Source organism: Mangifera indica, chromosome 9 (assembly GCF_011075055.1).
Source record: "Mangifera indica cultivar Alphonso chromosome 9, CATAS_Mindica_2.1, whole genome shotgun sequence".
Lineage (NCBI taxonomy): Eukaryota > Viridiplantae > Streptophyta > Magnoliopsida > Sapindales > Anacardiaceae > Mangifera > Mangifera indica.
The window spans coordinates 13,771,822-13,788,077 of record NC_058145.1 but is presented as its reverse complement, the minus strand read 5'-3'; the positions used below and the strand labels follow the sequence as shown (position 1 = coordinate 13,788,077).

The following is a 16,256-nucleotide window of genomic DNA, read 5'->3' as shown; positions in this document are numbered from 1 at the left end:
GTTAATAGCGTTTGTAAAATAAACAAAAAGAGAGCATATAAATAGAGAAATGAAGAAGAGGCTTACATGCGCCGAGTTTTTGAATCTCTACAACGAGCTAATCATATCACTATATACTCTACCCGCCATGGTAGAGTCATGCCTGCGGAGCGAGAAACACGTAAATGCTTTGAACCGATAGACTCACCAATAATTTCAGAAAAATTTTGTACTTTTGTGTTGACGTGAAGACACGTGTACTGCGTTGAGGAGAAAGTTGAGGCTTTGATCGTACTAGGTGGGTGACAATAGCGAAACTTTTTGCAGCGACAGAGTTAGTTATTTTCTGGGGACCGCCTAATCTGATGTGGACATATATACCCTCGAGTCGACCATATTGCCTTTGTGTGTGCGACACAAGCTGCTTCCTGGGCACGAAATCTTGCTCTCTCTCTTTTTTTTTTTTTTTTTAATGTCATGTTTCATCTTAAGAACAATTATGCAAGATTTTATTTTTTCAAACGAGAACCAATTGTGTTTTTTCAAGACTAAATTAATCTTATTAAATAAATAAAAATATTATACTAGATAAATTAAATATTTAATTTTAAAATATTATATAAAAAGATTTGAACATATATCTTATTATGCATAAAATCACTTGTTATCTAGATTTGAAGGCGCATGAGATAGGCAAGAGTAATATTTTATACCTATTTTAGGTATATAAATATGTGTTATTATATGATTAAATATTATTTTATTCTTAATTTAAAATCATTCAATCACGTAATGATATATGTAAATATATATTCGTTTATATGCTTATAATATATACACATAAATTTATTATTTGACATAATATATTAGCATATATTTTGTAGGAAAGAGAAAAGGGAGAAGTAATAATCTACTCACAGTTGGTTTTCACAAGACCGTAATTAAAAAAACAAGATAAACAAAATTGTTAGAATATTAGAATTTTCAAGTAAAAGATTTAGTTCGAACATTTCTTACATTTGTATAACTTACTTACCCAAAAACTTGTTGATTTTACCTTTGTTAAGGGCAATGCAAGTAAATTATTATTGTATCTATAATGATAATAATTTGGTTATATTTTTATATCTTTGAGTTCAGTTTAAATTACATTCCTTATTTTCTTTTCCATATTGCTTATCTAGTCCAAGCCAAAGTTTCTTCATCTTCTACAAGGAAAATAAAACAGGATATTTTCTTTAATAAATTTGGAATCCTATTTTTCGGTTAGTTTTTTTTTTTTCGTTTCAGTAAAATACATTTTTTTATTAGAACATAAATCATAATTCAACTTGAAGTAATACTCCTAATTGTGATATTTTTAAGCAAATCTCATATTGACAAAACATGAAAGAGATGTTAGATATATTTGTACTTAGTATCTTATATTAGTTAGGGGTAAGAGGATTTGACTGATTAAATAATTTGTAAACTCTTTAAACTGTCAAAACACACATTGACCTTTGGCTTGTAAAGCATATATCTAAAACCATGATGGATTTTATGTTCAAAATAGATAATATTTTGATAGTGTATCAAACTATGGCTTGGAAAACTCTAGTTAACGTAGAAACTGGCCAAATTTAATCCATTTTTAACAGAAATAACAAAAAACAAGACTCCTAATGCTACTAGAATAAGATTTCTAATAAAACAAAGCTACCTAGTTTAATTCAAATTAGTTTTCCCTATAATTTCAGGTCTGTAAGATTAATATAAATGAAGGTCTCAAAAGCGCATAAAGTATTTTTTTGTCTTCGTCTCAAGTCTCTGTTAGGGCTTAATCTCTCTAGCTTCTCCATTATAACTCCAGTAATTTCTCAGCCCCGTTGTCTCACAAACCATGAATTCATTATTCACTTTGTTTGACGCCTTCTGTGCGGGCTGCCTGAGCCAGAAACCAGTCATCAAAACCTCTTTCACTTCCACAACGAATGCCGCCAAAATGCCGATTCAGTCACAGGATTTGAATACTCTCAACTCTAATCAAAAGCAAGAGACCCCTCCTCCATCATCAAAGGCGAATGGTAGGAACTAAGCCCATGTTTGCGCAAGAGTTGGATAGATGGAAACCCCTTTTTATTTGGCATTAGGATGATTACAGTGGGAAACCCTTTTAGATTTTTTTTTTTTTTTTTGGTCTTTTGCTCGCTGATTGATTGTTATTGATTTTATTTTATTTTTTTGTTATTATTATTATTTTTTTTTTTGTAAACTTAGGATTTATAGATTAGTTGGCTTTGTATTTTCTTTTTTTTCCAAATAATTAAATATTATCGGAGATTGTTGGTTGTAGTACACTATCTGCTTGTGATTTATATTGGGATTTTTGCATAAAACTGATGTTTAGAGAGATTATATTCATAGATATGCAAACTGGAAGAGATAACCAATAGTAATTTATGTAGCTTCTAATAAGTTAATTAAAATGAGTTAACTAAATTCGTAAGGTATGAATTCAAGTCTCTGTCATATTTGTAAAACTTACCAAAAAAAACTCCCATGTTATCGACTTAATATTTCTTTTAAATACCGATCGAGTTTTTAAACTTTGTATTTATTATCATAATTCAGATTCACTATTTTTTGTTATTCTTTTTGATGAGAACATGTTGCATCAAAAATCCAAGATCACAGGAGATTTTGTTCTAAATTTAGTAGTATAGAATGGAATTAGATGAAATCTTAGCTTTACTTTCCATTAGTATTAAATTATCAGATAGAAGTTGCTAATATTATCATACTAAAGATACACACAGACTTACAAATATGGCTTCGTTCTAAGTAAAAAGCAATACTATATATATATTTTGAGTACACAAATATGTATACAGTGTTATTATACATTTGTGTATTCAAAATGAATACACATAGTTTTATTGTAAAGTAATATCATACAAACCATAGATATTCAAACCTCACAAACACACGCATATATACATATATACATATATATGTTTACTAGTTTTAGCCACTGCCTCCTGATCCAACTCAATTGCCACCATCATCTTCGTGTGGATTAAAATCCGACCTTGGGATATAGTGATGGTTATTGACATCGTCGGGTGGATACTCAACTTTCACATTATTGTCATCCTCGACCAGTCCTCGATCGCACTGCAGTGCTTGCTGGTCACGGGCATCCAATAATACCTTTCTATTTACAGCCAGACAAGAGCTCACTGTTATCAGGATTAGGACAACCACTAGAACCCTCATTCTTTTTAAACTGTTATTTCAGAAAAACAAACCGAATTCAAGTTTAATACAAATGAAATACAAGAAATCATAGAGCATGGATGAACTTTATAACATAATAAATTTTAAAAAAATGATATTTACTTACCCAGATAGAAACTAGGGTTTTTTGTGTATACTTTGTGGTAGAGGTTGGAGAAGAGTGTGGCATTTATAGAGGAATGTTCTAGGGTAATGTGATTATATTGGGCGTTACAGTTACATGAACCAATTAAATTTTGATGATGGGGTGTCCACCAAATGAGGCAACGTGAAGTGGGAAGACCATATAATGCAATTATATTTGTTTTTAAAACAATTAAAATGATTGAGTTGAGAAAAAAACTTTTTGTCCATATTAGCACTATAAATAAGACATCTCCATGTTAACCGATAAATCAAAAGTCAACGAGAATTATATTTTAAAAATTAATTATTAAGATTAAAAAATTCAAAATCATATAAATTTAATATTAATATAGAATCTAAGTTTCATATTTTATAGTTGCGATAATAAAAAATTGTTTTATTATATTATGATGTCAAACCTTAGTTACTGAAAATTCTATCTATAAATTTAAGTTTTTAACACAAAGTCTGTGAAGTGGCTTTATTTAGTTTAGACATTCAAATATCTTGTTGGATTATTGATTAAGCACCTGTTTCTAATCAAAATTTTAACTTATGATATAACACCTACATATGCGCTACATACTATCTAAGTATCTGTCCCGATTAAATTATATTAATTTCTAAGTATATTTGGCCACTTAATTTGTTTTAACATCGATCTTTTGTGTATTATCTAAATTTTTTAATAAATCTTGAAGAGAAGAGAATTTATGATATTTTTTATATACGGTCTGTAATTTTTAAAATTTTCTTTGAGTTTTTGTATTATTCTTCTTATCCTGAAGGGTGCGCTTAGAGTGTACTTGAATTCTCATTAAAAGATTTATACTTTTCTCTTTGTGTTAATTTTTTTACCCAAAAAAAAAAATCTTCTGGTTATCAATGTCTTTTATTATAATTTTTTTCTTCTCTCACCGTTACTGCAAAACGGACGATCTTATTATTTCTTTATACAACGACCACCTTTTGTACTACGTCTCTTGCATTTAAAAATAATAATAATAAAGTCACTTGCTATTTATGCCATTCTCTTTGCAATTGGAAAACTTGTGCGGGGTAACCCAAGCAAGCCAAAATCCGCCATATGTCAAGCAGAAGTGCCGTTCGAAGTTAAAGATGTCAATTATGTCACCGAAAGAAGTGCTTTTTATTATTGATTCCAATCAAATCACAGCCTATAGTGTACAAATGAATATCTTGAATTATCACCAGATGGCACTTTTGCCTTCAAAGAATAAGGTCAAAGGTTTCCCACCCAAGGTATGCTTTTTGTGCAAATTATTCCCGTTAACTTTGAAAAGTCCATTTACCTATCTATAGACAACTAAAAAAATGTTAGATTGATAGATTCAAAGGCAAAATCATCATTTTAACTGTAATATTAAAAATAAATTTAAATTTAATTTCTTTTTTACCTTCAAACCCTAATAACTAACAATTTTCCCCTAACCCAAGTTTTCAAAAACAATATTTTCTCTTATAGGGCTTTCAAACTTTCAGATTGAATTTTCTGGTAATGATCGACGATCTCCAAGTGACGTCTCTTTCTCTCCAGTGTCTCCTCTTTCCGACCGTGCGATGTCTTCCCCTTCTAGGTATCGTCGTCGAAGAAAACAACGCGTCTTCATCGAGACGAAGACTCATACAGCGTCAGAAGTGTACGACCGAAAGGAGGGGCCATCGGAGAGGAAGAATAGGTGTTTGGAGATCGTCGGTCGTCGTTAAAAAAATTTAATCTAAAGTTTGGACACCTTGGGGGGAAAATATAGTTTTTCAAAACTTTGGTTGGGGGGAAAGTGTTAGTTTTTATGGTTTAAGGGAAAAAATGATATGAGCAATAAACTCAGTTAAGTTTAACTGTTCATGGGTGGGTAAATGGAATTTTTAAAGTTAACTGGAAGAACTTCGAAAATTCAACATAATTTGGGTGGGAAATAGTCCTTTGGCCAAAGAATAATTCAAACAGTAAAAAAATGAAATTTCAAACTTAAAAATAAAAGTTTAAATCTGTTCAAGATAAATTAAACTCTTGCCAAATCACTTATGGTTCAATAATTTTCGCTAAAGTAATTATGAAGATCGATTGTCTATTGGCCTTAATCGCAATTAATTATTACAGATGCACCCACTAATCGGTATTTAGTCGTCTAAGAATCGATTTATTTGATGCCGCCTCAAATGCTTCCTCTGTACAAATGTTTCTCACTTCTGTATTCGATGCAATAATTTATAATAACTGCACAGAAAGAACACACTGTTTCGCTACTCTTAATTTCTATTTTTTATTTAGAGCCAAAGGACTTATTCTCAATAAAAGTGCCCGCTAATATCAAATTTTTATTTCTTAATTATAAAAATTTCAAACACCCACCTATAGACACTTAAAGTTTATTAATTTTAAAAATAAAATTATCATTTTATCTATAATATTAAAAATAAATTAAAATTTAATCTTTTTTTATTCTAAAACTTTAAAAATTAAAAGTTTATCCTCTAGACTAAGTTTAAAAAAATGGCATTTTCTCTCATAAGATTTAGTTTTCAAACTTCGACATCATTACCAGCAGCCTCTCTCTTCAATGATCTTTCTTTACTTAACTGAATGCTCGATCGTTGTTGAATGAAGCTTAGGAGAGGAAGAAGCTAAGTAGAAGGAGATCACCAGAGGAAGAAGAAGCTTCGAAAGAGAGAGACCGCTGATAAGGATCTCAGAGTTTGAAAATTAAGCCCTAGGAGGGAAATATCATTTTTTAAAACTTGACTTATAAAAGAAATTATTAGTTTTTAGGGTTTGAGGGAGAAAAGAGATAAAATTTTAAAGGGTTAAAGTTTTTTTCTTAATTTTAATCACTTATAAGTGGGTAAATAAAATTTTTAAAATTATGAGGTGACAATTTGGGATTGAAAGATACTTTGGGTGGGAAATAGTTCTTTGGCCTTTTATTTAGTTAAACTAATTTTATTGTTATTAGTGGTGACACACGGGTCACATGGGCAAATTGCCCAAGGTTAGGTAGGTACATGCAGAAGAGCGTCAGCTGGTTTACGTTTTGACTTCATAGTTCAACTACTAAACAAAAAATAGAATAGATCTTTGACTTACTAAATTTGATGGTTTTATTGTGACCCGAAGTCTCACATCACTTTTGTTCTATCTATTAAGTTTGTATATAAACAGAGATCAGAAGTCCTTAACTAAATAGACATGTTTTAAAGTCGTGAGGGTTTGAAACCTAAAACGGACAATATCTGTTTGACTGTTTATAACACGTTATCAATACGATAGCAATAGAGGGGTGTGTTGTGACCTGAAGTCTCACATCGCTCTCGTTCTGTCTATTGTGTTTGTATATAAGTAGGAGTCAGAAGCTCTTAACTCAATATACGTGTTTTAAAACTGTGAAGGTCTGAAGCCCAAAACAGACCATATATATTGAACTGTTTATAACAGGTTTTATGTATAATAAAATTATGTTGTTATATTTTTATTATATAATTTAAATAAATAAATAATATATTATTATATAATTAAATAATTTTAAATTAAAAATAAAATAATATTTAATTATATAATAATGTGTATATATATATATATATATATAACATCACTCTTATTTGTATTAATCAGGGTGAATCACATAAGCATTAAACTTCCTGAATAGTTAGCTCGTGAAACACATCGTAAATTTCTCTTCTCTTCGTACTTAGCAAATCTGTAATCGATTACATATTAAATTTGATATATAACAAAAAGTTAATAACTCAAGTAGACATATATATTTTTTAATTTCTCAAGAAACATTTAACTCATTTAAACCATAAGTTCAAACTATTTATTGACCAATTTAAGGTTACAATTTATAGTTAATTGCATGATATTTTTAATTTGATACTAACAGGTTGATCTTGATAAATCTAGCTGATCATATTAATTTGCTAATTCCCGACTACGGCCAAAGGATTATTTCTCACCCAAATGTTGATGCATTATTAAATTCATACTTATGGAGTTTGAAAAACTTATAAACTAATTATCATTAAAATTTTCTGTTAGAAGTATGGGTACAATTATTATTTTATTAATAATATTTAAAAAATAATTTTATTTTATTTTTTCCTCTAAATTTTGAAAATTCTCAATTCACCCTAATCTTAACTTTAAAAAGTAAATTTTCAGCTCAAATCCATTGCAAACTCCCGATAAAGGAGAGAGACGACTAACGACGTCGATGGAGATGAATTTGACTCGTCTCTTTGTCTAGAAAGAGACGAAGACAACAGACGATAAAGATTTGTCCTCTTCTATCTCTACGATGAAGGGATGGAGACATTCCTCGACAAAGAGACAAGACAGATTCATTTCTGTCGATATCGTCGTCCATCTCCCTCCTCTACCCAGCCAAAGGTGGAGACAATAGTAGACATCAGTGTCGTCATCGGATTTTGTAGCAAACCTTAGGGTTTGGGAGAAAAAATTTATTTTTCAAAATTGAGGTTAGGAGGTGAAAGTGAGTTTTTAAAATCCGGGGAGAGAGGAAAATAAAAAAAATTATATATTTTTTAATATTATTGATAAAATGATAATTTTACTCTTAATTTAAACAAAAAATTTTATCGATAATTAGTTTATAAGTGAAATTTTAAATTTTTTAAATTTTGTAAATATGATTTTAAAAACACATAATAAATCAAAACTTGAGTGAGAAATAATCCTTTGGCTAGATCAAAACTTATAATATATGGTTAATTGCATGATATTTTTAATTGATACTAACCCGTTGATCTTGATAAATCTAACGGATCATATTAATTTGCTGATTTCCATCGATTGATGATTGTGGGTCATGACGGTTGGTTTCATTGCAGTTCACCGTGCCTATGAGCCAAGTCTAGGCCAGCAAATTGGTAGGCCTGTTTGTTCAGGTATGCAATTCATGACTCTTATCAGATCGATCCAATAACTTATAATTTTTTATTTTAATTAATTTTATTTGTTAATATTTTTTAATGGATCGCGTAACTTGCAACCCTTACCCCAAGGCGCGTTACAGCCCGTTACAAAGTTCGAAGAAAACAGACAAATGTACAACAAACCATACCCCGTCAGTACTGTTCAATTTCCCGCATATGCTATTTTCATGTGCCGTTTCTGACAAAAGACAGTTGGTTAGCAACGTGTCATTGTTTTCAAACTTGATAGCAGAAAATTAATTATACTCTGCAAGAAATTTGGAAAATTGTCAAGATTGATGACATAAAATATTGAGCATTCATACCAGAAATGAATTCTATATAAGCAGCATGCCGCTTAGCTTTACGATGTACACATTTATATCTTCATGTTCAAAGGGATCTTGGAAATCTAAAAGCAAAAATATGGAGAACCTCGCAACCCAACTCTTCTACTGTTTCTTCTTCCTTGTTCTTCTTGTTGTTCATAGTTCGTCCCCAGCAACATCTCAAGAAGTTGGTGAGTAATTATATATTCTTTTAATGTTGAATATATTTAGCAGTGTGTGTTTATCTGAATACATGTTTTTAGTCTCCCTGTTTAAAAATGGTTTTATATGTGGTACAGAGGATGAGAAAGAGTTTAATTATGAAGCCGGAGGTGAGCATGGGCCAGATCGATGGGGGGAGCTTCACAGCGAATGGAGTGCTTGCAAAAATGGATCAATGCAGTCTCCTATCGATTTGTTGGATGAGAGAGTTGAAGTAGTTTCCCACTTAGGGAGACTCAAAAGACGTTACAAGCCCTCTAATGCCACTCTAAGAAATAGAGGCCATGACATGATGGTAAATGAAACAAGAGAAAAAAAGGCATAAGAAAAGTTAAATTTAAATTCAGAAAGAATTTTTGAGTTAATTAACGTTGATCTGTTTTGCTTGCAGTTAAAATGGGAAGGTGGCGCAGGAAGTATTGAGATAAATGGAACTGAATATGTCCTCAACCAGATCCACTGGCATTCACCTTCTGAGCACACTCTGAATGGCGAGGGGTACAATACAAACTATATATATATATATATATATATATATATATATATCTTCAGCGAATAATCACTACATTGCTTGAAATGGGTATTTTACTTTCTTTGTTGATAGACCTTGTTTGGATTCATAAACTGCAGATTTGATCTAGAGGCTCACATGGTCCACGAGAGCACAGATGGGAAAATTGCGGTGGTTGGGATTATGTACAAAATCGGCCGACCTGATTCTTTCTTGTCATCGGTAATTAATTAATTAATTATACCAATATATCTCTACATATCCATCTCTCTATGCGTAGTCCTTCTAAGCCTTCTTCTTTTTGTTTGAATAGATAAAGGATCATTTAGCAGCCATTGGTGGCAGCACTAAAAGAGATACAGTGGTGGGCATGATTGATCCAAGGGACATAAAAATAGGCAGCCGAAAGTATTACAGATATCTTGGATCTCTTACTATTCCTCCTTGCACTGAAAATGTGCTCTGGACAATTGTCAGAAAGGTTTGCCAACTCATGAGCAATACTAAAATTAGGTAATTTTTTATGTATCTTCTCACCAACTCTTAACGTGATTAGGTGAGGACGGTAACAAGGGAGCAAGTGCGGTCACTTCGAGTAGCTGTGCATGATGTGAGTTTGCACCAACTAGTCACACTGCTCCCCCTTTATCTTTTCCAGCAATAAAATTCAGAAGAAAACCTGAAATTCACAAGCAATTGCAATATATAATATTGGGGTAATTTAGCTCCTAGTGTGTATAGGAAAGTTTTCTTCATCTACTTTAAATTTAACAATGCGCTTTACATAGTATAATCAAAAGCAACTTTATAGGATTGAAAAAGATAGCTGGAAGCTTTTTGGAAGAAAATTTATTATTAAACATTTGGCCGAAGGAGCATTTTCCACTCAAGTTTTGATGAGTTTTTAAAAGTTTTAAAAAATTTAAAGTCTCATTCATAGATTAATTAGGATAGATTTTTTTTATTAAAAATAAAGATAAAATTATTATTTTATTAATAACATTAAAAAATATATAATTTATTACATTTTTTTTAAAATTTTAAAACTAACATTTCACATCTATCTAAAATTTTTCAAATTTTAAAAAATCGTATTTTTTTTCCAAACCTTAGAGATTTTTTTCTCTCTTTCAATCACCATCTTTGATGTCGATGATCTCCTTTCTTTATCCTAAAATGTTGATCAATACTTTTTTTCTCTATTAGACATCATTAGAGATGATTTTATCTCTATTTTTAACAAAAAATTTAAACCCAATTGGTATGAGTGAAATTTTGAGTTATTTAAACTTTATACATGTGGCTTTAAATATACATTACCACTTTGATGGGAAATAATCCTGCGCCCTAAACATCTTGCAATACATAGTTTTGAATGTATGTGTGTCTACTTATGCAAACAGTAACTTTTTGCAGGATTCGAATGCAAATGCAAGGCCATTACAGCCAATAAACTTGAGGTCGCTGCAACTTTTCAGACCAAATGATGATGTTACACAGAAGCCATGATGATTTTATGGTGTATAGATTTAATGTGTGTATTTTAATATATTTACAAAAAGACACAAAAAAGTTTGTTAATACTTATGTCTTGTCTTGGCCATTCTAATACTGGTCTAAACTTATGATTTTTCGATGTATCATGATGATGTAATAAATTCTTTAACTGTAACATGATAATAAATGACAATAAAATTGACACCATGAAAGTATTGCCATCTAAGGAGTGAAGTGTTAAATGGAGTACTTCATTTTAATTTAGGCTGAAAGACTATTTTCCTGAAGTAATTCACTTTCCTAGACAGAAACAAATACTTCTGTGTATTTAATAAAATATCTATTAAATACACATCATATGCTGTGTATTTAATAAAATTAAATACACATCTAAGTTATTAGTTTATTATTTTTAATAAAATTACAAAACCAATCTGTGTATTTAATAAAAATATCTATTATGAATATATTTTTTATTAAAATTATGAAATATCATTAAATATTATCCTCAATCGGTTGTCGTTTTTACAGTTACGTCATATGCTGTGCTTGCCCTTGCCACTTATGCATCTGTCTCCTCAGCTTTTGCAAACATGTTTTCAGTCCTGCGATGAACATTGTTAGTCAGTTGCGCACATCAACATGGCATTAGCGATGCACAATTGCTTGAGGCTTTGTTCATGCCTTTTTTGTTGTCGTTTAGAACTTGTGGAGGCTTCATCATCATGACATTGATCAAGGCTAAATAAAGAATTTCGACAATCATCAAGATCATATCTAACCTCTCAATAACCTTTGAAAATAAATTTAGTAATAACCTTTAAGAATAGATCTAACCTTAATTAATGTTAATCCAATTTTGTCGGTGCATAAAAACAAGATCTCACCTCAAAGTATCATGGAAGCTAGATCCAACATCTTGACACCTATATTATATCAATATTGTTAGAAGTCATATTGACCTAACAAAAAATTAATCGAGATCATATCCGACCATGGAGCACACTATTAAGGCCATTACTGTGACAAGAATGATGAAGAAGATGGTAAAAAATGCAAATAGATAGAGTAAACGCAAAATAATAATAATAATAATAATAAGAAGGAAATTGAAAACGCATATGCAAAATGAATTTCTTACCTTTTGATTTAACCATTTTTATCAACAAAAATTAATAACCGAGTGGACACATAGATTTTCTGTACTTAATAATAAGAAATCGTTAATTTTTTGAAAACATCACCAAGTTTCAAAATAAGTTGCTTACAAAGTAAATAAAATGGTATGAAACATACAACTTTTGTTGATGGTGAAGGTTCCATAAAATTAAGCATTTCATACCAAAAAAAAAAAAAAAAAATGCCGTCAACAAGAAGCAAAATTAAGTAAATTTGTTGTCATCAAGATTTATAAACCACGCAAATTAGGGGTAGGTATAAATTGAGCTGAATTTAAATATCTTTTGATTTAAGTTTAGTTCAAATAAAAAATAGTTTAATTTAAATTTATTGAGTCAAAATTAAGAGTGATTGGAGTTTGATTCGAATAAAAATACTCGATTTGATTTATTTCGAATTTATAACTAAAATTAGTGATTTGAATTTATGGTTTGGTTCAGTTTAAATTTATAGTTTGAATTAATGGTTTAAATTTGTAATTTAGATTCATAGCTCATTAATAATATGACATTATTTTATCCAAAATAATATACAAAATCATCAATTTGAACTGATTTGTATTGAATTAAGCTATAAATTTGAATTATCAATTCAAACTGAATCAAATCAAACACCTCTTAATTTAAGTTTGATTCGATTTAAAAAATAAGTAATATATTTCCGTTTAGATTTGATTCAAATTTAAATCAAAAATGATTTTCAAGATCAAACCAATTTGGATCATGTATAGCCCTAACACAAACCTACTCCCCCCTACTTACCACAAGTCTTTTCAAAAGGTTTCTTTTTTTAAAATAAATTTCATTTAACGAGTGTAGGTTGTAGGTCCCCGTGTCTCCTTTGCCTAAAATAAGAACTAAGAAACAATGGAAAACAACTGAAGAAAATACATGGTGTTGTATTGTCCAGGAGGAATGGAAAAGACGTGAGATCCAGTTTTAAGTAAAAGGAATCCTTTGGGCCTTACATATGTAGCCCATTTTGAGCAACTGTGAGCCAGTTATATTAACCAATTGTGGTCCTAAATCCTAATTCCAAATGAACAAATATAACAGCCCTTCAACACTGGTTGACGATGACGATAAAAGCTCCTATCTCTTGGGACACAGAGGAGACGAGACGATAGAGACAGATGAAACATTTTTTTTTTTTAAATGTTGAATGGTTTACAAAATAAAATCATTTATTCAACTGAACAAAATTACGTAATTTAAAATTAAGTAAAACAATATTATTAAACTTATAATCACAAATAGCTTGTAAGCTTCACAAACCAAACAACATAAAATTCATGTCTAAACTTAATTTTTCCGAACTTGTTTTGAACTGAATCAAATTAAATTAGTAAATAAACTCAAATTAATTTTGTTTGAATCCATCTCAATATTAAGCTGTCAATGAAATATCCATAAATTTCAATCGCTTGGGGGTATAATTTTATTTAAAATTGAATAAGATTTTATAATTTAAAAATAGAGAAAGAGAAAAAAATTCAAACATAATAAAGCGTCAACTTAGACAAGTGTGGATCTCCCCAAACATAATCCACTTTGGTTCTTTCATTCTTTTACCAGTCAACCAAGCAATCCAAAAACTCAGTTTTCAAAGTATTCCTACATCATAACCCTGTAAGTTCAAATCACACTTAATAATATTGATGTTTTGCTCGAAAGTCTTCGATCCAGCCAACATTTTCGGTACATCTCGAGAATCTTTGAAGCCCCCCATGAGATTATTTTATTTATTTATTGATATTTTTACTAATATTGGCAAATTTATTTTTTCATTAATTTGCTATTATTTTTTATTTTGGGTTTTTATTAAAGAAAGAATAATTATTTTCCATTTGAATACATATTTTTATTTTGAAAATTGGAAAATGATAAATTCTCATTCTGTATCTAATTTTTTTTGTTAACTTTATTTGTTAGAAGTTATTTAAATAGTTTTAGGTATTTAATTTTAAAAGAAATAATATTTACATCATATTTTTTCTCTCTCTTCTTCTTCCTTCATTCAACCTACCCATCACCATGACCATTTTTTTCTTCTTCCTTCACTCAACCAACCCAGCACCGTCACCACTCTTTCTTCTTCTTTTCTCTCTTTCCATTTCCTTCTTCCTTCAGTATTAATTTGCTAAAAGAGAACAAACAAATTAGGGTTTTGAACATAGGGATTATGAATCCACCTATTGCCAATAGGTAAAAAATTGAAATTGAAATTTGAAACCATCGCCACAAGAACTAAATCAATTGTTGTGTGATCGAATGTTGAAATTGTTTGTGAATTGTGATAATGGTATTTTCTATGAAAGCAAAGGGTGGGGCTAGTAGTGTCGACTATGATGATAAATAATTGTTTGAAAGTACAGACAATTTTGTTTTATGGATTTCAATACTAATATTTGTGTCGGTAATGATAGAATAACAGTTTTGTCAACGATGATGACAGAGATAGTTATTTGAATGATGAGAAGATTTTTTTAATGGATTGTGATAATAGTATTGTCAATGAAAGTAAAGGGTGGTGGTAGTATTATTCTCGCTAATGGTTAGGGTGCTTGTTTGAATAATAAAAAAGTTTGTTTGTAGATTGTGATAATGGTATTGTCAATAGAAGAAAGAGAGTGGTGGTATTATTGTCTACAATGGAAAAAGATAGTTATAGTGTTGTTGGCATTAGTAGGTAATGGTGATTGTCCAAATGACAAGATAATTTGTATGTGAATTGTGACAATGGTGTTATTGATAGAAGCAAAGAGTGATGATAGTGTTGTTGACGAGAACAAGAGAAGATAGTGGTATTATCAATGAATGTGACATGGAGTGGTTATTTGAATGACAAAATAATTTATTTATGAATTATAGCAATAATGTTATTGATAGAAGTAAACGATGATTTTCAAGATATAAACTTATCATTTTTGTATAGTTTAAATGAAAAAAATAAAATTCCCCTCTATAAAATAAGAACAAAACTTATTAGAATATATCGGTTTAACTGGACAGTTTTTCTTGAACCGGGGCTTTAAGAGTTCACCATATATGGTCATACTTGAGATGAAATTCCTAAAAGTGATTCAAACGAATCGCTTTTATAATTAAACCTAATGAACGAAGTCAAAGGAAACAAAATTTTAGATGAAAAAACAGTGAAAAGGGACCAATGGCGTGCAAACTTACAAGCAAAAAATGCCACAACTTTGATTTTTCTTTTTTTGTCAGAATCATTCAAATAAATGAATTAATTAAGTTCAGTGTTTTTATTTGACTTGGGATACTTGAAATGCACAAGGCCCGCCAGCAGAATTAATTTGGCGTGAAATGTAGACGGCATTGCTTTGCTTTAACGAAAAGCAGAAAATATAGACTGTTTATTCATCTTCTCTTCTCTCCAAACTTGCCATTAGTTGTACCCAAATGTTGACTTCAATCTGCCTCAAAAAGCAACCAATTTTAAAAAAAAATGCTTATATACCCACTATATATATATATATATATATAAATTGATAACAAAAAATTTTATTTAAATTAAATCATTATTTTCAAAAATGAATCAATTACAATAAAAAGATAAATTATAAATCTAATGATTGACTTTATAATTACTGAAATATATAAATTAAAATTTTAATTTGAATATATATATTATTAAAATAAATTTGAATATATATATTTTTTATATGTAATATTTTTTTAATGTGGACCCATAATATTTACTTCAATTATTTATTCACATCCCTCTTCTTTCCTCCTCCTTTAACCATATTCATAAATAAATTAAATACTAGTTGAACAGTCAAACTTGGTAACCATTTCACCTGTTTCCAACCACTGAAACCTCACTGTTCAACAATCTCGGCTTAGATAATCAAACTTCACCTCAACTTTCACAATCCACATGACAGTGCAGCGCAGCCTGTCCTATGATATAGTATTAAAGGCCAAATAACCTCTTCCCACCCAAGGTTTGTTGAGTCACTTGGTACCCAATAAAAAATTAAAAATTCAAACTTTATAGTTATTAAAATTAACAAAATTAGTTAATTCTAAGAATAAAATTATTATTTAATTAATAATATATTTAAAATAATAAAATTTTATTTTATTTCTTCCTTTAGTTTAGAAAAATAAAAATCCTTTTTAAGATTATGTTTTAAAAAATTTTTTTTTTTAAGA

The 16,256-nt window shown here is 29.7% G+C and overlaps 1 protein-coding gene across 3 annotated transcripts; it reads left to right on the top strand.

The window, feature by feature from the left end:
- The first annotated feature begins 8,577 nt into the window (after nt 1-8,577).
- LOC123225403 (alpha carbonic anhydrase 7-like) lies at nt 8,578-11,638 on the top strand. Of its 3 annotated transcripts, XM_044649343.1 has the most exons (8): nt 8,580-8,857; nt 8,966-9,183; nt 9,280-9,386; nt 9,519-9,621; nt 9,713-9,880; nt 9,956-10,009; nt 10,816-10,918; nt 11,428-11,638. In XM_044649343.1, exons 1-7 carry the CDS (start codon nt 8,689-8,691, stop codon nt 10,906-10,908), a joined length of 912 nt encoding a protein of 303 aa, XP_044505278.1. In that variant the 5' UTR covers nt 8,580-8,688; the 3' UTR covers nt 10,909-10,918; nt 11,428-11,638. The 3 variants fall into 3 exon arrangements, 2 of the variants coding, with proteins under 2 accessions (XP_044505278.1, XP_044505277.1); XR_006504124.1 differs by lacking the exon at nt 11,428-11,638 and having other exon boundaries at nt 8,578-8,857; nt 9,956-10,115; nt 10,816-10,976; XM_044649342.1 differs by lacking the exon at nt 11,428-11,638 and having other exon boundaries at nt 8,581-8,857; nt 10,816-11,122.
- Nucleotides 11,639-16,256: the final 4,618 nt, after the last annotated feature.

Coding starts and splice junctions, on each gene's coding strand:
- LOC123225403 (XM_044649343.1), top strand. CDS start 8,689: ATGCCGCTTAGCTTTACGATGTACACATTTATATCTTCATGTTCAAAG. Junction 9,387..9,518: donor CACACTCTGAATGGCGAGGG/GTACAATACAAA, acceptor CATAAACTGCAG/ATTTGATCTAGAGGCTCACA. Junction 9,881..9,955: donor TCTGGACAATTGTCAGAAAG/GTTTGCCAACTC, acceptor TAACGTGATTAG/GTGAGGACGGTAACAAGGGA.